Source organism: Leuciscus leuciscus (assembly GCF_965113295.1).
Source record: "Leuciscus leuciscus genome assembly, chromosome: 17".
Lineage (NCBI taxonomy): Eukaryota > Metazoa > Chordata > Actinopteri > Cypriniformes > Leuciscidae > Leuciscus > Leuciscus leuciscus.
Window position 1 is genome coordinate 6,496,360 of NC_138741.1, and position 23,689 is coordinate 6,520,048.

Sequence of the window (23,689 nt, forward strand, 5' to 3'; positions counted from 1 at the left end):
TGGCCCCCTGGAAAGATGCCAGCTGGTACCAGCAGGGCGTAAGCATGGGGGTGGTCTCAGAGAGGAGGGTCATTTCGACAGATGCTTCCAACTCCGGTTGGGGAGCCCTGTACGAGGGCAGGCCTGCCTCCGGCCTCTGGTCGAGCTCGGAGAAACGCCTACACATCAACTGCCTCGAGATGAGAGCGTTTTTTCTAGCCCTAAAAACCTTCCTTCCATACCTGGCAGGACACCACGTCTTGGTCCGGACGGACAATAGGTCAGTGGTCTCTTACATAAATCGCCAGGGCGGCCTCAGGTCCCGCAACCTGTTTGCCATAGCCACACAGCTACTGCTATGGGCTCACACCAACCTGCGCTCACTCAGGGCAGCTCACGTGCCTGGCACGATGAACACAGAGATGCTTTCTCGGGGCAACGTTCCCCCAGAAGAATGGTCACTCCACCCCCAGACAGTTCTCCTACTATGGGAGGTCTTCGGGAAGGCAGAGGTAGACCTCTTCGCCTCAGAAGACAACTGTCACTGCCCAATCTTCTTTTCAAAGAACAGGGATGCGTTGGCCCACGAGTGGCCCAACCTTCCCCTTTATGCGTTTCCTCCGGTCTCGATGCTTCCTCAGGTCATCGAACGGATCAGAAACACGAAGTGCGCAGTCCTCTTGGTAGCCTCCCTCTGGCGAACCCAGACTTAGTTCCCAGAGCTGATGCAACTGTCTGTAATAGACCCGTGGCCTATTCCACTGAGGAGCGACCTCCTGGCTCAGGCGAACAGGACTATCTGGCACCCCCGTCCCGACTTGTGGGCCCTACATGTGTGGCCTCTCAACGGGTACCCCAGGACCTCCCAGAGGGTGTCCTAAATACTATTATGGAGGCTAGAGCTCCGTCTACTAGACGTCGCTACCACCTTAAATGGTCAGTGTTCTCCAGCTGGTGTCTAGCTCGGAACCTCGACCCACACACTTGTGAAGTACCGATGGTACTATCCTTTCTCCAGGAGATGCTGGACGCGGGACGCTCCCCCTCCACGCTCAAGGTGTACGTGGCAGCCATTGCGGCATTTCACGTACTGGTTGCCGGATCTTCTTTAGGCAAAGCAAGGCAAGGCAAGTTTATTTATATAGCACATTTCATACACAATGGCAATTCAAAGTGCTTTACATAGAAGAAATTAAAATAATAAAAAGAAATAAGAATAATTAAAACAGTTTAGAAAAATAAAATGAAATACAGTACAGTACAGTCGGACGAACAGTGGCACAGTGCTCATTCAGTAAATGCATAGCTAAACAAAAGTGTTTTGAGTCTGGATCTGATCTCTTCTGGAAGCTGGTAAAAGGTAAAAACGACCTTATAGTTCGCTTCCTTAAAGGTGCTAGAAGGCTTAACCCGCCTCGGCCACCTTCAGTGCCGGCCTGGGACCTTTCCCTGGTTCTACGGGCTCTTAAGGGACCCCCCTTTGAACCACTTCAGTCGGCTGATCTAAAACCCCTCTCCCTGAAATCCGCTCTGCTGTTGGCACTGGCGTCACTTAAAAGAGTAGGGGACTTACAAGCGCTTTCCACGAGCGCTTCCTGTCTTGAGTTTGGCCCTAACGACTCTAAAGTCTTCCTTAGGCCAAGACATGGATATGTACCTAAGGTGCTCTCAACTCCGTTCAGAACCCAGGTTATTTCTCTGTCAGCTCTCCCAGTCTCGGGAGAAGACAGTGATGCTCACACGCTCTGCCCCGTCAGAGCTCTGAGAATATATCTGGAGCGTTCTGCCTCTTTCAGACAGTCTGATAAGCTTTTTATCTGTTTCGGGGGCCGGACCACGGGTCTTCCGGTCACGAAACTCACGCTATCCAGATGGATAGTCGACGCCATTTCTCTGGCATACACCTCACTGGGCCTCCCTTGTCCCATAGGTGTTAGAGCTCACTCTACAAGAGGCATGGCCTCCTCGTGGGCTTGGTCCAGTGGTATCCCTATCGAAGACATTTGTGCGGCGGCCGGCTGGTCCGCTCCGTCCACATTTGCAAGGTTTTATAACTTAGAGGTCCCTGCTCTGCAAGCACGAGTTCTCTCCATCTAGGCCCTGGCTCTGTGGACCCAGGCTAGTGTTGACTCAGACACATGGTTGTTACCTCGAGTTATGTGGGTTTTATACTTAGGTGACTGGCCCTTTCGGTCCAGCTCTATGTACACATTATGAATATCTCTTTAGGCCCGACGTTCTGGTCTGTGGTATTCGGGCCACTCTGTCATAGTCCCGGGGCTCCCTGGACTCTCAGAGTAGCCACAAGACTAATAGCACGGCGTTTTAAAAAGTGTTCCCACAGCGTTTGCAACGCAGTACGAGAGAACGTTCTCGTAAGGGAACGTACTTGGTTACTTACGTAACCTCGGTTCCCTTAGAGATAAGGGAATGAGTACTGCGTTGCCTTGCCGTGCTATTTCTCTTACATCAGGTGTTTTTCGCTTCAGTCGATTAGACCTGTCATATGGCGAGTTTTCTCTGTATTTATACTCTTCTGTCACGCCCTGTTTGGCGCGCTCGAGTCTGGCAGGGCCCCAAGCGCTCTGATTGGTTCGCGCGCCTCTGCCTTCTCGCCATTGGTTCGTGCAGTTGCCTCAGCACAGCCTATCAGCGCGCTCGCGCGAGCACGATGCTCTCGCCTGTGCTGCAGCAATGCGTTTTAAAATAAAGGCTTCAATATTCTCGAGAAAATTAGTTTTCCCACAACGTTTGCAACGCAGTACTCGTTCCCTTATCTCTAAGGGAACCGAGGTTACGTAAGTAACCAAGTACGTTTTCCCTCTATTTTGCTGACGAGAATTTCAAAATAAAGCCCTACCAGAGTCTCAATGCAACAGACAGCGATTGAACCGTGAATTTTGTGAACCGTTACATAATCCTATATAATTATAAATTCAATTGTTATAATACTTTACAATATTCCTGTTTGTTGTTGTATTTTTCAAAACTTGAAACTTGTGTGTGTGTGTGTGTGTGTGTGTGTGTGTGTGTGTGTGTGTGTGTGTGTGTGTGTGTGTGTGTGTGTGTGTGCGCGCGCGTGTGTGTCAGATGGATTTTTAAATGTTTTTGAAATATTTCTCTTTGCGCTCACCCAGCCTGCATTTATTTGATTAAAATATAGTAGCCTAGGCTCTAAACAACAGTATTGTGATATATTATAACAATTTTAAATAACAGTTTCTATTTGGACATATTTTTTTTTTTCCTGATTTCTAATTTGAACGATCTCATAGCTTTATTTATGCAATTGTAAATGCAGTGAAAATATAGTAATGCCAGATCTGATGCCACTTCTGTGTCACACACACACACACACACACACACACACACACACACACACACACACACACACACACACACACAAGTTTCAAGTTTTGAAAGATACAACAACAAACAGTAATATTGTAAAATATTATAACAATTTAATTTATAATTATATAGCATGTAACGTTTCACAAAATTCACGGTTCGGTTCAATACGATACAGTGGTGACAGACACGGTTCGGTACGTTTTCGATACAAAAAAAGAAAAAGAAATGCCAGAGAAATTCCCTTGATTTTTATTTTTTTATTTTTTTTTAAGATTTTTTTTTTATTCAAACTAACATCATCAAGTATGATCTTTTTTTACTTTGAACAATGATGGAGCTATACTTGACCCATCTTCTGGGGTGTCTTTTTATAGCAGCATATAAAACAAAAACTGCTCCTTATAAAAAATGAAATGTAGGCTATGATTGTAGTAGCCTAGCCTAGTTATAAACAAAGGTTTATTTTAGTTTATTTTAGTTTTATTTTAAGTTTGCAAGACTCCAGGTTAACATTTGAGGGCAGTGTTTCATCAAGTTGCCTGGATTTAATCGATTAGAAGGCAATATAGCAGAGAAGCGTTGCTTGTGAACTGAAGAACTGAAGCTCGTGAACTGAAGCTCGTCTCGACGTGCAGATTCTAAATATTGAAAATGATTGAATGGTTTTAATGTTATATGAAATGTGACCAATAATTATTTTCTCATTTTATGTCATTATATCATAAAAAAAATCAAATAAAATGAAAGATTACAATTCAGGCTGTTTATAGAACGTGCTCCGGCGGGCGACTCAGAGAGTCCATGCGGGCTTACCAGGTGCCCGCGGGCACCCACCACGTTGGAGACCACTGGTGTACAGTATACATTTCTTGGACTATTTAAATAACACATAAATAAAAACTAGAAAAAAAGATCATCGAGCAAAATGGCTATACAGCCATTTTACGATGGCTGTATAGCCACCCATATCAGCCGATCCTTCTAGCAATGAATGGGGTGGTGCCAGCCCTACCGCTCTCCACGACAATAGTAAAAAATGCGCGGGAGCTATTTATACCGCAGAGTCGACCTGTCTTTCTGTACGACGGTAACTGAAAATTTCAAGCTGCGATTTTTCAGGTTGAATATACTCGCGCTATCAAGCATAGATGTGTTAAACACGATAAGAACACCACAAATTCTACGTTTATTCGTTCAAACTGTCGGTATTTCCCCCAAATGCTCCTGCTTTGCAGCTGCTATTGGCGTACGTCACGCCAATACTAAGCGCTGCTATTGGTGGACGTAATGTTATTAAGTATGTAAGGCAAACGGAACGGAACAGTTAAATTAACAATAAATTAACATTGTGAGTTGCATTTTATAAACAATCTTGTCAATATTGTTTGTTTTCCCTCTATTTTGCTGACGAGAATTTCAAAATAACTCCATACCAGAGTCTCAATGCAACAGAAAGCGATTGAAACGGACCGTGAAGTTTGTGAACCGTTACATAATCCTATATAATTATAAATTCAATTGTTATAATACTTTACAATATTACTGTTTGTTGTTGTATTTTTCAAAACTTGAAACTTGTGTGTGTGTGTGTGTGTGTGTGTGTGTGTGTGTGTGTGTGTGTGTGTGTGTGTGTGTGTGTGTGTGTGTGTGTGTGTGTATTTATGTTTTTGAAATAAGTCTCATGCGCTCCCCCAGCCTGCATTTATTTGATTAAAATATAGTAGCCTAGGCTATAAACTACAGTATTGTGATATTATATATTATTACAATTTTAAATAACAGTTTCTATTTGGACATATATGACCCTGGATCACAAAACCAGTCTTATGTCGCACGGGTTTATTTGTGGCAATAGCCAACAAAACATTGTATGGGTCAAAATTATCGCTTTTTCTTTTATGCCAAAAATCATCAGGATATTAAGTAAAGATCATGATCCATGAAGATATTTTGTAAATTTCCCACCTTAAATATATATAAAAAAATGTATTTTTGTGAGTGGATGTGTGACAAGTGTTCCTAACTCATTTAATTTACAATAGGTTTACAATAGTCTGTTATATTAAGGTCATCTGTTATATTAATGGTCATATTAGAATACGTTTTGAGGTTGTCACTGTTAAAAACCGTATTAAGGTTGTCACTGTTAAAAACTAGATGAGTAATATTGAGAAGTGGAATGCAGATAATGCTGATCCTTCTATGGGTTGATTATTCGTCGATGTGTTGGTAATGCCTCGGGGCTTCTGTAGGGGGATCGCATGCGCGCGCTTCTCTTCCTCATTCAAGGCGAGAGCTGCGTCATGTGTGTTCCTTAAACCTTCTCCCGTTACTTTTTCCCTTTTTAAGGTAGTTACCACTCACAAAGCAATGTAGATATTAACACGTTTATAATACATTTCGTTATGGTATTATGGTTTTATATGAGTAAAATAGACGTTTTTGCATTGTTTAAAGAGTTTCGTGCTAACTGCGAAGATGTGTAACTTTATGCTAGCAGCTGGAGACCTCGTGGCTCCGTCGTGACCGAGTCTCGACATATACGAGTGTTTACTGTGTCATTTGTGTTTAAGCTAGTTACTACTACGTACACATATTTCTGCTGTAAAGTTTATTTTGTATTTATCACTATAAGGGTGATTTCATGTGATACTGAATACTGTTAAAAGTACAATCAATTTTAGTGTTACTTGAGAACTCATTTAAAAAGGAGTATTGAAATGTATTTTGATAAGTTTGTTTAAAACAATTCACATTTCATATGGTAATTTAGTTAAAAAGATACATTAGAAAGCATTAAAAAGGTTGTGACTGATGTGGTCCTGAATCTGATGAGTGCACAAATGTTGAAATGTATGTTTTCTTGTATACATTGTTCAAAAGCTCATTCAATACAGACAAGTGAAGGCGAGAGCTGCGTCATGTGTTCCTTAAACCTTCTCCCGTTACTTTTTCCCTTTTTAAGGGTACAACAGATGCAGCACAATCGCCTATAGAAATGGACAACTTTAAAGGCGATTGTCTCAATATTTTGATTTTTCTGCACCCTCAGTTTCCAGATTTTCAAATAGCTGTATCTAGGCCAAATATTGTCATATCCTAACAAACATAATATCAATGGAAAGATTATGTATTCAGCTTTCAGATGATGTATAAATCTCAATTTAAAAAAAATTACACATAAGACTGATTTTGTGGTCCAGGGTCACATATATTCAAAGTATCCCATGATTTCTAATTGTAACGATCTCATAGCTTTATTTATGCAATTGTAAATGCAGTGAAAATATATGAATGCCAGATCTGATGCCACTTCTGTGTATGCACTGCAAAGATGGATTTTCCTTTAATGATTTAATTTGACTGGTGTTACGTCCCAGGACGTATGCATTTGTGTTTTATAATGTGTAAGTGTCATTCATTGATTTATTGAGTGTGTGTGCTGCCAATGGACCCAACGGCCTGCTGGGAGTTGTAGTTTTGTTTTATGTTTTGTCCAATTTCTTGTGCTCCTCCCTGTCCTCATCTAGGTGATGGGACCTACCAGCTGTTCCTCATCAATGGCAAGAGGATCCCGTATTTAATGCTGGGTACACACCAAAAGATAATCGGGCTGATTTTGGGCCGATTTCTCCCCTTCCGACAATCCTAGCTATGTCCCGATTATCTTGATGGTTTAACAGATTATTTTTATCAGATTTTCCCTTGGTGTGAGGTGTGTTAAGAGTGTCCGAACCTGCTCGGAAGAACGTCGGAGCCGCTCCGATCGCGAATCGTAAATATTAAACATGTTTAATATTTACGATCAGAAATCCTGATGTGTGGGGGGAACTCCGAGGACAAACACGCGCACGCTCTGGAGATTATCACGTGAAACGAAACAATATCCAATCAGAAAGCGAGATGATGGAAGACACGGTCATTCTCACACACACACACACACACACACTTGCAGGAAGCTTAATGTTAAGATTTAGTATTCATAGTGTAAATTTCGAGGAAACAAGCCTTTGTTTTTCATTTTAAGAGCAGAAATTTTACAATACCTAAACACAATATTGGGTTTGAAAAATAAGAAAGCTGCAAAGTAAGTTTCAATCTGTAAACATTTTCAAATTTTTGTTTAACTTTTAAGTTTGTCACTGTTTATGTATATGTCTTTTTATGTTTGTTTATCGGCTTTACTCTTTGTACCCCCCTGACTGTAATTGTATAATTCTTAAAATCAATTAAAAAAAAATAAAAAAGCTGAGTGTTAAGGGTTCAGTGAGGTTCTATAGACTAGAGGGATTAAATAACTTTCTAAAGAGACAATAAATCCAATAAAGAATAAATAAAGACAATAAAGAATGAATATATTTCTGTATAAAAGGTTATATATAATGGTAGGTACAATGGTTTTTTCACGTGAATTTTCTGTGAAAATCATTCCAAACACTATCGCAATTTCTTCCTGCATATCGTCCGTCATGCTTATTCTGAAGTCTCACGATATTTTGTGAGATTTCCTGTGTTCATAGTCGAGACTCTGGTTGAAAATCTGTTTGTGTGTGGTGTGCTGTCTTTGTCACATCATGGCACACCACACACTATAGGAGCAAAACGCTTAAATCTAGGATTTTTTGTCCTCATGTTTGTGGTCTGTCACATTTTGAAAATCTTATAAGATGTAAAAAATCTTTTGGTGTGTACCCAGCATTAGCAGAGCCGGAGAGAGAGACTGGGAGAGATTTCTTCTCCCAAGAGCCTGAGACTGTTGTGTTACCAGACTTGGAGTGTTGCTCTTGTTGGTGTAAGTTAAGGTTTAAATGTGTTGTTACGGCTGTAGTGGCAGCTTTGATGTGTTAATCTTAAACCGAGGTCAACTTAAATGTCTTGTGGCTGTAGTGTACAGCTTTGAATTGCTTGCCCATTGTTGAGTGTTGGAGCAGTAGGGAGTGGGTGCCATTTTTCTTTTCTCATTTCCTCCTGTTTTTTGTTAGTTAGGAAGTAAGGTAAGAGTTCTGTTGTTTATTGTTGTAGGTTAATTAGGTTTTCCTTCTACCAGGTAGTGATCTTTTGTTTGTTTTGGCTTTACCTGCTCCTGAAGAATAACACGCTTCATTTCTTTTTCTTTTGGAGCGGTTTGTTTAGGATTCTTTTTTGCACTGTATATGTATCACTTATTGTAAATAAATGTATTGGAAATCTTACTTTGTGTATTGTGTGCTGGGACTCAGATAGGTTAACTTTTCTTTGTCGCTGTTCATTTTTGCTTTAAAGTTACTCTCCCTTTTGCCCCTAGAAAATGAATTGGGAACAGAACACTGGTAACAGTGGTATTGTGTAATTCTTCTAATAGAATGTAGTCTTTTCTCTCTGTTTTGCATGCGTGGTCATAATCATTATTGTTCCTCTTCTTATTATGATCTATTTTTTTGCCCCTGTCACAGTGAATAACCTCTTAACCTGAATTAGCAGTGTTCATAGGCAACACCAATAGGTGTCATGTCACACAAAATAAACATATGACCACTGGTGTACAGTATCCATTGCTTGGATTATTTAAATGTATTAAAAAAAAAGGAAAAAACATCGTCGTGCTGCGATGGGAATATACCCGCCCATGATCCATCTAGCGATCAATGGGCAGGTAGAGTCCTCATCGCTCTCAACGATAATAGTAGAGGGCGCGCGGGGGCTATTTATACAGCAGAGTCGACCTGTCTTTCTGTACGACGGTAACTGGAAATTCAAGCTTCGATTTTTCACGATGGATATACTCGCGACATCAAGTATGGATTGTGTTAAACACGATAAGAACACTACAAATTCTACGTTTGTTGTTTAAAACAGTCGGTATTTCCGGCAATGCTTCTGATTTGCAGCTGCTACTGGCACGATTAAGAAGCGCTGCTATTGGCCTACGTAAGGTTTAGGTCACGCTTATTAAGTATGTAAGGCGAACGGAACGGAACAGTTAAATTAACAATAAATGAACATGGTGAGTTACATTTTATAAACAATATTGTCAATATTGTTTGTTTTCCCTCTATTTTGCTGACGACAATTTCAAAATAAAGCCATATTACCAGAGTCTCAATGCAACAGACAGCGATTGAACCATGAATTTTGTGAACCGTTACATAATCCTATATAATTATAAATTCAGCTGTTATAATACTTTACAATATTACTGTTTGTCGTTGTATTTTTCAAAACTTGAAACTTGTGTGGTGTGTGTGTGTGTGTGTGTGTGTGTGTGTGTGTGTGTCAGTAGTATTTTTAAATGTTTTTGAAATAAGTCTCTTATCCTCACCCAGCCTGCGTTTATTTGATTAAAATAGAGCAGCCTAGGCTATGAACAACAGTATTGTGATATATTATTACAATTTTAAATAACAGTTTCTATGTGGACATATATTACAAGTATTTTTTTTTTCCTGATTTCTAATTTGAACGATCTCATAGCTTTATTTATGCAATTGTAAATGCAGTGAAAATATATTAATGCCAGATCTGATGCCACTTCTGTGTATGCACTGCAAAGATGGATTTTCCTTTAATGATTTAATTTGACTGGTAACAGTGTATATTGTGTAATTATTCTAATAGAATTTAGTCTTTTCTCTCTGTTTTGCATGCGTCATCATAATCATTATTGTTATTATTTAAATTTTTTTTTTTGCCTCTGTCACAGTGTAGGCTATTCTTAACCTGAATGAGCACTGTCCATAGAGGGATACGGTATAGGCAACACCAATAGGTGTCATGTAACACAAAATAAACAAATGTTTTCTTCATGATACAGGGCATAATCTTAGTTTCGTTTTTATTTTGTTACCATTAGACATATCACTGGGTTTTAATTTGAGGTATGAAAACCTGACGATACCACATATTGAAATTCAACATATCATTCAACAATCATTTTTATCAAGCTTGTATATTTAAGTTCAGTAATTTCATTTAAATGGCAATGAAAATGACCTATTAATTGCCATTTAAGTGAAATTACTGAACTTAAATATACAAGCTTGATAAAAATGATCATTCTAGAAGAAAATGTCAGATGGCACTTAGAGGCTTTTGCATCTGAACTCTTCATATAAGTTATATCTGTTTGTGCACGTGATATCAGGAAGCAGCCTAACACACACATGACGAGAGGAGTGACGGCGGTGTGTAAATAGAGTTTCCCCTCCCACTTCTGCTACTTTTACTGAGATATCTTATCCAGTACAAATTGGCCATTACTATTACAGACGTCCTGTGGTAAAATTACATTACTCCGTCTACCCTTGTAAAGTTAATCCCGTCCGAATAGGGCTTAAGATTTCAATAGCTTGCAATCTGTTGAACGAGACAAATCAATAACTGTGACAGTGTTTTACATGAATGTGTCATTTATGTACATCTTTTTTTATTATTAAAGTTGGCTTTTAAGAAACATTTCACAAAAATATACAAAAGAATGTCTTTACAAATGATATTTACATTGATAAGAAAATCATATTATGCATCTCTTTCAATCAGAGTGATACATTGAAGGAGAGAAAATCTTCACGACGATCAAATCAAATGAAAAAAAAACACAAAAAACTGATTCCTAATCAAAATGAATGTGATGTTATAAAGGCTTCAGCAGCAAGATGAACAGTGATTTCAGATAAGACAGCATTGAAACAAACTCTTTTCATTCATTTTCTGAGGGATTGCATCACCTTTTTTTAAACTTTTTTTTTTTTACTTTGATCTCAGACACGAAACACGAAGCATACGGTTCATTCCTACTCACACAAACAGACATCTCAAGTTCACTAATCGAGCTAAAGCCGCTACATATGAGGTTAGGAGTGTATCTACTGTTAAGGGAGATCAGACCACGTTCAAGATCAACATTAAAAGACCACTGGACAACCACAGTGAGCAGGTCAAGTATACAGTGCATAGAATGCTTTGGCATGCTGACATCCTAGAATATAACGCCAGTGTTACATTCAGGGAGAAGGCCACAGGAGATCTATTAAACCTCAAAGAGAATCACCAAACTAAACCAACATTAAGAAACACAACACTCAATATCAAATGAGAATCTCCAACAAAAAACACCACACCTAAATGAACCAAAAAGAAGAAGAAAAAAAAAAACACTCAACGGGTAGTTTAAGGCTAATCGTACTTTTGCCTGCTACAAGTTCTTTTTCATTTGGAAGAAAATCTCATAAACATCGATAATTACATCCTGCATCTTGTAGCTCAAGATTTTCTTTTAAAGAAATGAATAAAAACATGAGGGGTAAACACTTACACATCTGACAGATCTTTTACTATACGTTAGGTCTTGTTGGGACACATTGGCCCAACTATCATTCAAAAACGCTTGAGTTCAGGTGTGGGTGAACATGCATCCGGTCACAGAGCAGTCATGTGACCCGTGACCCCGTCAGCTGGGCTCGACCTCATGCCCTCAGTGAGGAGTGTGGACACACCGCCATACAAACAGGCTATAGAACAAACACAGAGAAAATGTTACATTATGAATGGGAAAGGAACACTCCTTTTATTACAGCTACCAGGAATACTTGATTCTGATTAGTTCATGTCAGATTGATAAATTGATTGATTGGTTCATTCATTCATTTTAAGTTTCACTTTGCATTAGCACATATTGCAAAAATGTCATTTTGGATCCTAATTTTGCCATTATGGTCAGTCATGTGTCTTTCTGAAATAATTATATACACTACTGTTCAAAAGTTTGGGGTCAGAAAGATTTTTAAATGTTTTTAAAAGAAGTATCTTCTGCTCACCAAGGCTGCAGTTATTTGATAAAAAACAATTTAAAAAAACAATAATATTGTGAAATATTATGACAATTTAAAATTACTGTTTTCTATTTTTATATATTTTAAACTGTAATTTATTCTTGTGATCAAAGCTGAATTTTCAGCATCATTACTCTAGTCTTCAGTGTCACATGATCCTTCAGAAATCATTCTAATATGCTGATTTGACACTCAAGAAATATTTATGATTATTATCAATGTTGAAAACAGTTATTTACATTTTTTTTTCATGATGCTATGATGAATAGAAAGTTCAAAAGAACAGCATTTATCTGAAATCTAAAGCTTTTGTAACATTAAACACTACCGTTCAAAAGTTTGGGGTCAGTAAGAATTTTAATTTTATTTTTGGGGGAAAGAAATAAAATAAATCAATACTTTTATTCATCAAGGATGAGTTAAAGTGATCAAAAGTTACAGTAAAGACATTTATAATGTTAGAAAATATTCTATTTTTAATAAATGCTGTTCTTTTGAACTTTCTGTTCATCAAAGAATTTTGAAAAAAATGTGTACACAACTGTTTTCAACATTGATAATAATAATGAATGTTTCTTGAGCATCAAATCAGCATATTAGAATGATTTCTGAAGGATCATGTGACACTGAAGACTGGAGTAATGATGCTGAAAACTCAGCTTTGATCACAGGAATTAATTACCATTTAAAATATATTAAAATAGAAAACAGTCATTTTAAATTGTCATAATATTTCACAATATTACTGTTTTTTTTATTGTTTTTTATCAAATAAATGCAGCCTTGGTGAGCAGAAGAGACTTATTGTAAAAACATTTAAAAAATCATACTGACCCCAAACTTTTGAACGGTAGTGTACATGCACTACCATTCAAAAGTTTGGGGTCGGTGAGATTTTTTTATAAAATACTTTTATATCATTATCATTTACATATTACACAGTTTTGAGTCAACAGAACAACAGAAGTGAAACTAAACTGACAACTTGGATTGGATCCTGCAACTGTAACACAGAGAATCAAACACTGAATCTGTCTCTATATGCAGATTTTATAGAGGAAGAATGATAAAGTACGGCAAGATGGGTGCCTGAGAGGAACATAATGAAAGCACAACTGAACACACACCTCCTGTCATCGCCTCCAGCACTGACGACGAAGCGATCCCCACTGGTGAAGCGGATGTTGGTCAGGTGGGCCGAGTGGCCCAGAAAACGCTTGTGTTTGGCCTGAGGAAACACATTCTAGTGAGACAATTTGCTATTTTATCCTTGAAAAGGCTGAAATATGTGCAGCACAGGTCAGAAGAGTGGATGAGGGAACATTTTATTCGAATATATAACAAGTATGGGTATATAATAAAAACACAAAAGATTTTACAATCCAATTATACAGCTGAACTTTGGTTGTTGTGAGAATGTTTTGATCTGTTTTGGCAAAAACTGTCACATCCAGCCCTTTTTACGGTCTTGTGATGTGCTGTCACATGCCATGACATGCCATATACAATATGCAGAGACAGCAAAAGTTACTCTGTGGTTTATATTTATCTGTAGGAAACGGCACTATTGACCCTTGTGAAAAAAAAATACACTTTAGCATACTTCAAAAAAAAAGAAAAAAAAAGAATAAAACGTTTTCGGGCACTTACAGTAACTGCATGTTTTTTTACAATTAAATGAAAATGTATTAGTTTAAATTTATTTTTAATGCAATTAGCTGAACTTAAGAGTGCTTTTCTGGCCCACTTTAGTAGGACGCAAGTCCAACTTTATATGTAATTTCATAATTCTATTGTCTTTGAAATATGGTTAAAGTGTACTGTTGAATATGGACAAGCAACTATAGTAAACCAAAAATGTAATTTAATGGCATTTTTATTTAAATTTGTATGTCGTGTATTTAAAGATATTTGTTAATACACATCTGTAATGATGAAGTTGCAACTGAGTAAATTTAAAATAAGATTTAAAAATTTAAATCAAATACTTTACATGTGCTTTTGAATGTTAGTCAACGCATCAAAATAAGTGTACTTCTTTAAAGCACAATAGATTGTTAAAAAATGCATTCTAAAGTAAAAATGATAAATTGACATTACAAAGTGCACTTTTTAAACGTGTAGTACGTGTGTTAAGAAAAATACAGTAGTCATGAAAGTGTACACTCTTTAAGTACACTTAAGTTGCGTTTTATTTCATTAATATTATAATGCATGTACACTTTAAAAAATACTTTTAAGATATGAAGTACAAAACAAGTGCACATTTGAAATAATTAAGAGCACTTCGTTTTCACAACGGGACTGAAGTCAGGTTCGTTTTGGGACAATCAAAGCACTTCTTTGTCTTTCTTACTGTCGTATCGTTGAGTGACTTCGGTCACTTTACAGAAATAGATAAATCGCAGAAACTGTAATCATAACCATACATTTCAACCGTTTATAACACGAAGAAAGAAAAAAAAACTTTGAAGTCTTAAAGGAGACATGCTCTTTAAATCAGAGGTTCAAAACGTGGCCATTTATTAATTAATTATGACTGCTTTCATATAAAAATCATACTAACATTATAAGTGGACCTCGGGGAACACTACAAAATAAAGAAATGCTTTAAATCAAATTTGTATTGTGTATACTCAAATATGGCACTTGAATTTTCCTGACGCTTCTCAACAGCATCAGTCCCCATCCACTTTCCTTCCAATCAACCAATCAGATTTGAGGGACAAGTTTACAGTTTAGACTTCTTTTACAGGTTAGGTGCTTCTCCATCAGTGTTATTCACCTATCATATTATTTAGGTATAATTCAGGGTAGAGTTAGGTTTTGGGGTATGGATAGGATTAGGACCACATTTTCAGACAGGAATATTGATCCAGGAACATGTCTTACTTGGCCAAATCACAGTGACCAATCACCATACATCACAAAAAATTGCATGTGAAACAACATTATTCCTGTATACTTACAAATTTCTCTGCACAGGGAAAGTCGAACAGCTTTACCATTCCAAAGTCATCGCCTGTCACGATGTTGAGGCCGGAGTGAGACACACAAGCGCAGGTTACGTCTGCCTTATCTGTGTTCCTGGACCAGATCCCCACCACCTCATCCCCGAGGACACTACACAGACACCCAAACACAGTTGACTTCATTTCTGTTTTATGGGATGCCAGCAGTGCTGGACCCACCAACTTTATTATAGACCAAGCAGGTCTATAATAAAGGTGCACCAGGCAGCAAAACAAGAAATTTAGCTTGAGTAACAAAATGAATGCAGCAATCACAGACTTTTCCTGTCTGGACCAGAGTTAGCTAAAAACAGTAGGTCATTTGCTGTGTAATTTTTTACCGATCATGTGAAGAAAAACACATACAGGTGTTTTGTATTGACAATTTAACATTCAAGATGACTTTGGGAAATGAGTGAGAATTGGCCCACTTCAAAAACTTTTTTTCTTTCCTTGACAAAATGACACTCAAACCAATCAATTCGTCTTAACTTGGGTTTTCTGAGTAAACAAGGCATAGTATGTGAATAGTACAGATTACTAGATTCTTATAATTAAATTAAGATATTAAGGAAAGTTAAATAAAAGGTGTTAGTAAGAAGAACTATTGGATTTTTACAGTGTATGGAATTAAACACACCATAGCCCCTTTCACACAGAGATTCCAGAAAATACATGGATAATGTGTCCCGGGATCGTTTGATTTTGGTTCATTCACACTGCCAGTGATTTTCTGGAATCTGTGAGTGCGTCAAGACACGTGACGTCAGGATGTGATAACTCCTGTCAGATGTCAGTTCTGCTGATAACTCCTCTTCGTCATTTCTACACGAAGACGAGTCCATACTCCCCAGTAGCGCCACTGGGTTTGCAGAGTGGCTCGTTCCCCATGTGCTGTAGCATAGGTTGTAGAAAGGCCGGTGCGATTGCACGTGCGTCATCACTACAACACACCACTTACGGCATTGGTCCTGGCTTTTGTTCACACAGGGCGCGTTCCGGGACTGATCCCGGCAATGTTACTAAGTCCCCATCCTGGCATCGATCCCGGGACGTGTTTGCATTCACACAGAAGGCACAATTTTACGGCAATTTCCCGGGATCAACGCGCTGTGTGAAAGGGGCTCATGTTTGTTCATTTGGCCAGAGGAGAAGTGCGGGTGCGTTGCAGCGTTACCTTGTCCATGTGGCCCAGGTTATTCTGTCGATCACTGCTTGCTCAGTGACTTGCTTCCCAGAAGGCACCTCATAGACTACACGTTTATAAGCACCAGTAGACAACTGTAGAGAACAACACATGCAGACAGTGAATAGCTCTGTAGAGCTGATCTAAAGCGGTGAGAAACAGCATAGAGAAAGTCATTACAACATCAACATGGTTTCTAAATGGAGAAGAGGAACCTTATTTGTGTAAAGGATAGCTTAGGGCAGGGATTCCCAAATATTTTTGTCCCATACGGAAATTGCTTACTTGAAGTACCACCTGAGATTTTAAGTTAATATTTCTATACTTTGACAACACATTCACACGTGCACGGTTCTCTGATTTTGGTTAACGGTCACAGGTCACACAGGTAAACAAATACAATATTTGTAAAATAAAAACATATAATACATATTTTTAGTAAGTGTTTTATTTTGGTTTTAGTAAGTGATTTATTTTACATTTTATGATTTCATTAATTATTACATTTTCATTGTGTTTTATTTTCATAACAGTGTGAACAGCAGAAACCACATGGAATCTGATCTTTTTGATTTTGATTTGCTTCCATATGTGGTCCTAAATCAGATACATGTCTGAAGTTTTGCAATGTGACCTCAGTCTGAACAGTCGTATCGGAAATCATGTGACTGTACCGTCACTCTAGATCAACTTTCATGAGTTGCACACTGCACCTGCACACTAATTCACTGACTTCAGCGGCACATCGCCTTATAAATGAACGCTTGAACACTGACTTCAGTAATTCTGTGTTTACTTCAATATGACAGTGTGCTGCGTGCCATCTTTGTTATTGTTCTTTTGTGTATGTGGGTCAGTTCAGGATCGTGACCTTCACACTCGAATCTGATATTGGACACATTTAAAAGCTAATGTGAACAGCCAAACAAAAAACAAACAAAAATCTGATCTGAACAATGAATCAGAATTGACCATTAAGGCTTGCAGTGTGAACGTAGCCTATAGTTCAGCTAATTGCATTTAATATAAAATTAAATTTAAACTACAATACATTTTCCTTTATTGCAATTAACAAGCAATTAAGTGTCCAAATCATTACATTCAGTTTGCACTCAGGTATATTCTTTTAATTTTATATTATTTCTGTAATCAGTACTCTTCTTTTTTAACTATGCTAAAGTGTACTTCTTTTTCACAAGTGGCAATCAGGCAATTATCATTATTTTGCTCAGATTCTCTCCCACACACACACAAACAAACACAGCCCAGAATGCTGTACCTGCACATAGCAGCTGTCCGCAGAAAAGTCCATCTGCATGACGAAGCTAGGGATGTCCCTACAGCAGTTGACGCGGTTGAGCTGCGGTCCTAAAGTCAGGTCATAAAAATCCACAGCGTTCTCACTGGAACCCACAGCCAGGTAGCGCGAGTCTGGACTGAACCTGAAGGAAAAGAAACTGTAGTTGTTGCAATGGACCACATTAATGGTAAAATTAAGCCCAGAGTATACATTCTGCGACAGCCCGCACACCGTCCACAAGTAGCCCAATTTCTGAGGGTGTGCATACAACAGCGCATGTGCGAGTGACTTGTTCACTAGATAGTGCGCATGTGCTGAATGCGTCTTTCCATGCCAAAGAAGTACACTTTGAAAGGCTCATGCTCTCAACTGTGTACGAGAGGAAGGTGGAAAATGAAGTATACCCGGGGCTTCAAATAGCATTTATCTATGGAAGCTTGTTTCTGCCTTTTTAAGTGGAAAATGGATTTAATTATTTGTAATGGCTTGGATTATTATGCATGTTTACTATATAAAATAATACCTAAGTCTCACCTGATATCTTGTATGGCAGAGCGCCGATCTCTCTTCTTCCCCCAGATCTTGAGTGAGGTGACGAGGAGGATGATGAACTCTCCGTTCTTCATGCCGATGGCCACCATGTCGCCCTCTGGGTTGTAGCTGACCGTGCGCGCAGGATGACCGAGGTTCACTTTATTGAGCATCTTCTGTTTTTCCATACAAGAAAGCATTTGAATAAGTGTGTATCTCAGAAAGAATTATTGAGTGTGTACAGGCATTATATAATTTACCCTCTCTGAAATGTCCCAGAGGCGCACAGTGCCGTCCTCGGCAGCAGACAGGAAGACGTCTCGCGTGGGATGAGCTCCAACACCCCAGATAGGACCGTCCATGTGGCCGTTAACCAGGATGTTACAGGCTGCATTCTTCTCACCAACCTCAATGATCTCAGCATTTCGAGTGCCTACGAGAATCTTCCCCTAAAGAATCAAGCAAGAGGACACAGGGTACCGTACTGTAACTGGTGGAGTCACACTATTCATGAGGAAAAAGCTTATGAACCAGCATAATCTTTCTGATGAAGGTGGCTGAACAAGGCTAGTTGGTTATAACTGGCTATAGAAATGTCATTTTATTTCTTTTGTTTCGACTTTCTTAAGACAAATTCAAAATCTCAATGGAATCTCCTTTGCAATGTTTTCCATCCATCCATCCATCCATCCATCCATCCATCCATCCATCCATCCATCCATCCATCCATATCCATCCATCCATCCATCCATCCATCCATCCATCCATCCATCCATCCATCCATCCATCCATCCATCCATCCATCCATCCATCCATCCATCCATCCATCCACCCACCCACCCATCCACCAACTGTTTAAAAGTTTGGGGTCTGTAGGATTGTTTTGAATGTTTTTGAAAGAAGTCTCTTATTCTCATCAAGGCTGCATGTATTACTTACACAGTAATATTGTGCAATATTATTACAATTTAAAATAACTGTTTTCTAATTTTATATATTTTAAATGCAATTTATGTGATGCGAAGCTGAGTTTTCAGCATCATTACTCCAGTCTTCAGTGTCACATGATTCTTCAGAAATCATTCTAATATGATGATTTGATGCTCAAGAAACATCTCTTATTATTATTTTGAAAAAAGTTGCTGATTCTTTGATTAATAGAAAGTTCAAAAGAACGGCTTTTATTTGATATATAAATTTTTTGCAAGATAAATGTTTTTACTGTCACATTTGATTTGTTTAATGTGCCCTTGCTGAATAATTATTAAGGTATTATAGTTTTATAAGTATTAACTGTTCAAAAAAAAAAAATCTTACTGACCCCGAACTATCAATCAATCTATCTATCTATCTATCTATCTATCTATCTATCTATCTATCTATCTATCTATCTATCTATCTATCTATCTATCTATCTATCTAATATAAAAAATCATGGGTGAGTTGCTGAGTTATTAATAACATATGCACACCAGCATCCCATACAACAAGGCATAATTCAGGGGAGTAAATCGTTTTAAAACACATGAGATCAAACATTTGTAAATCAATCAATAAATAAAAGTGGGTCTATTACAAAACACATCTGTAAAACTTCTAAATGACTGCTGACCAAAATGTACTTTCAGAGGTCCAGTAGTGTCCATCTTGTAGTCTATAATGTATTGATTTTGTATAAGCGCTGTACCTTGCCCCTGCAGACCGAGCGAACACAGTCTATGATCTGGCCCGTCTCCAGTCTGAAGGCTCTGCATCTCTTCAACTCCTGGTCCCACAGTTTCAGCGCACCTCCCTCCTTAGACCTGCAGAGGGCAGCCCACACAAATATCACCATTTACTACAGATCCTTTTCAGAACTTTCATGCAAATTCAGAAAACAAAATACCTTAGGTATAGATAGTTGTAAAGGTCAAGCCACTTACGGTCGTTCTTTGCCTCCCGTCACAATGAGCCCATCACGTAATGTGGTGTACATGGTGAACACAGGTCCAGTGTGAGCCTTAGCAACGATTCTCACTAGAATGTGTTCCTTCCACACACACACATCTCCACTAATGGTACCTGTAAATGTCAAGTTATTCTGAAAAGAAAACAAACCTGCACTAATCTAGTGACCTCTAAGAGAACAACAGCACAAACATGGCAAAGCACAGCATTTTCACATCCTTTTACACTGAATCTTTAAAAGTGTGAAATGTGATTTTTTTCAGGTTAAATATAATCATAAACAATTGTTGTTGTTTTTTTAATAAACAAGTTTTTGAATTACTTCTTGACTTATCATCTTGTCTATTTAAGCTCTGACACACAAGTGGACAGACAAATGCACAAATGCACACGTATGCATGTATGTATACATAAATACCTACTCGCACACATTCAGTTAAAGTTATAGTGCACCAAAAAAAAAAAAAAAAAAAAAAGGTACTGTTTGGGGTCAGTAACTTTTTGTTTTCTTGTTTGTTTGTTTTTTAAAGAAATTAATAGTTTTATTCAACAAGGATGCATCAACAATAAATGAGCTGTCAGTAATTCCAGCCTTATTTCCTGTTCATGCCTATGTAGGTTTGTAACAAATTTGCATAATGCCAGCCTATGGTCTTTATTGGCTGCCCGCAACGTCTATAACCCACATTCAAACGCTGTAGTTGTTGCTTAGGACTGGAAGAGTTTGATTCAGTTTTTTTCCGACATGTCGAGAAGATGTTTTTTGATGTTGACATGATGTTTTTTCAGAGTTTTTTGAGCTGAAAATGCATCCGGTACTGTAAAACCAATGCCAACATTACTGTTCATATCACTGCGTATACAAGTGCTGAGGAAGCCTCCGGAGCTGAAATACAGATATGGTAATGGACGAATAGTTTCTGTAAATGGTAGACCAATCACAACAGACTGGGCCTGACTTTTTTTTATTCTTTCCTTTTCCTTTAATCCTCCCTTATCGGGCTTATGCTACTCTGAACAATGCCTGAACTTCGTATTTTAAGCACTTCTTGCGTTGTTTTTGCCTCTTTACGATGACTTTCTTAATTTAGTCCTAAATTGTAACTCACTTTGGACAAAAGCGTCTGCTAAATGACTAAATGTAAATGTAAATGGATGGATGTAAACCTATTGTAAATGACCTCAAAAACAAAATTAGGAACCTGTAAAATAGCATAATAGGGGCACTTCAAGCAGCACAACTGTTTTCAGCATTGATAGCAATAAAGAGAAATATTTCACAATATTACTGTTTTTACCTTTTTTATCAAGTAAAAGGCAGCAAATAAAAGGTGAGAGACTTTTTTCAAAAACAAATCTTACCGACCCCAAACTTTTATATAGTAGTGCTTATTTTTGGAGTTTGACGGCATCAATTCCCATTTGCTTTCATTTTATTGAAAGCATTCTGCAAAATCTAATTTTATATTGGTTTGGAACACCATGATATTTTTAATTCTGGGTGAACTACACCTTAATCTCTCCCTCCCTAAAAACAATTACAAGTAGAGCTGAACATCATGTAGAAACAGAAGAATACTTACAGCTCCAAATGCCACAGAAAGCATGGTCTGCATACGGGCGTCCTCAATGGAGCTCAGCACTCCTTTATTACTGAGCAGGGCCTTGCCGGCCAGCGTCCAGAAGCGCACATGTTTAATCCCCACTGACACAAACTGAGTGTCCGAATCGGGTCGAAACTCTGCCACAAAGATCCGCTGGGTGTGACCGGCCCGACTAGCTACTTTGGCACCTTCAAAAAGAATTTCAAACAGGTAACAAACCTTATATAAAAACCCATGAATGCACACAGAATGCTGTGGGTTGGTTGGTCTGTACCTTCCTGCCACTTCCAGATGGTGAGGGTGTGTTGGGGGTCCAGACCCACAGAAAGCAGCAGTTTACCGGTGGCACTAAAGCTTACAGAGCAAACGCCCCGAGAATGATGGCAGCGCAGCACAGAGAGGGTCTGTTTGTTCATGGCTTCCCACACATGGATAGAAGGAGACGTGGCTGCAAATACAGAGAGAATTTATTTATCCACTGTTGCTCAGATATGTAATCTAACATGACTATATTCTGAAGCATTTTCACATATTTGAAAGCAAATTTCACATCATTTGCTCATAAGAGTAAGTATGCTAATGACTATGTGGGACAGTTTTCCATGGCAATCTGTTTGTTTGTTTGTTTGTTTGTTTGTTTGTTTGTTTGTTTGTTTTTTTCATGGAGAGTGTCTCTTACCTGACATATCACCAGCATCACCTAAGTGAACAACAATAGCAGTTAAACATGGTAGGAGGAACACTCTAAAATTAATATATCATTTTTAACTCAATAAGTGCAAAAAAAGTACTGTTTTAAAAGGTGTAGCACCACACTGTCCAAACTCAAAAAGAAAATACTATTTTTTTTTTTTTAAATAAAGAACACATTTCAAACAATATGTGCAAAATGGCAATAAAGCACAGCAGAGCACAGGTGCAACCATTGGAAGGAAAAATTCTAAATCAGATTTTTTTTTTCCCCAAAAAAAATCTTCTGAATTGTTTTTTCTCTTGAGGAATTAATTCAAGTAATCTCATACATATTTCCTCAAAAAATCATCACACTTTGATTAGATATGCCAAGATACCAAAGTCTGCGATCAAAAACTATTTCAATGTGAACTTATTTCTCATTAAATTCTTCCAAGACTAACTTCTCTAAGCTATGCTTTCCATGTTATTTTATATAGCTGTATACTCTGACTGTATGACATTGTCTCATTTGTTCATTTTTTTTGGAGAAATGTCCAGGACAAAGCTGATACCATGGCAGTCAAAGTGAGAAGAGAGGGTGAATGTTTTCACAAACATACCTACTTGGCCAGTTGCCACCACATTGGGGAACTTTGGGTGCTGATTAATAGTTAGGCACAGAATATCATCACTGTGATCCAAATAGAAGCTCTGGCATGCTGACGGCAAACAAACAGAAAAAAAACATAATAATGCTCAACAATATATTATTTTTGTCACATCTTTATGCCTGTTTGAAAGAACTTGATGAATAAAATCCATATCTAATCACTTACGCCCACTCTGGCACATTAAAATGTATGAAACATGCATCACATATGGCAGGCATCTATGAGTTTTCTCCCCACCTGTTGTCAAGTTTAGGACGACCCCTACTGAGGCAGTGTGGTAAATGATGTCCGCCCCCTCATTAAGATAATGCACATTGTTACGGCAGTCGTTGCCTCGGTAACCAAACACCAGTTCAAGCACCAGGTCCTGCAGAGACAGTCAAAGAGGGGCGTCTGAGGTCGTATCCATGACAACAGCTGAAAGTATCTGGTTCTCAGGATGTGAAAGGGCAATCAAGAACGGTTAGGAAGATCATCTAACCACTGAGGGACAGAGCAGTCTGTAATGAACATTTAATAGATTGAAAAGGTACACTACAAAGTCATTTATTAGTATAGTATAGTATAGTATAGTATATGAAAATAGTACAGCATTGAGTATAACTGCATAGGATACTACAGAAA

The 23,689-nt window shown here is 38.2% G+C and overlaps 1 protein-coding gene across 1 annotated transcript in view; it reads right to left on the reverse strand.

The window, feature by feature from the left end:
* Positions 1-10,713: 10,713 nt before the first annotated feature.
* The window catches only part of eml5 (EMAP like 5), a 118,530-nt gene continuing 105,554 nt past the window's right edge, over positions 10,714-23,689 (reverse strand). The window contains exons 30-43 of the mRNA XM_082143714.1: positions 23,303-23,432; positions 23,015-23,113; positions 22,399-22,419; positions 21,994-22,167; positions 21,699-21,907; positions 20,091-20,248; positions 19,856-19,970; positions 18,429-18,617; positions 18,172-18,344; positions 17,617-17,779; positions 16,329-16,432; positions 15,110-15,263; positions 13,268-13,368; positions 10,714-11,819 (exon numbers count right to left, since the gene is read on the reverse strand). Of these exons, the coding sequence (XP_081999840.1) occupies positions 11,783-11,819; positions 13,268-13,368; positions 15,110-15,263; positions 16,329-16,432; positions 17,617-17,779; positions 18,172-18,344; positions 18,429-18,617; positions 19,856-19,970; positions 20,091-20,248; positions 21,699-21,907; positions 21,994-22,167; positions 22,399-22,419; positions 23,015-23,113; positions 23,303-23,432 (1,827 nt within the window). The 3' untranslated portion in view covers positions 10,714-11,782. The remainder of the gene's footprint in view (positions 11,820-13,267; positions 13,369-15,109; positions 15,264-16,328; positions 16,433-17,616; positions 17,780-18,171; positions 18,345-18,428; positions 18,618-19,855; positions 19,971-20,090; positions 20,249-21,698; positions 21,908-21,993; positions 22,168-22,398; positions 22,420-23,014; positions 23,114-23,302; positions 23,433-23,689) is intronic.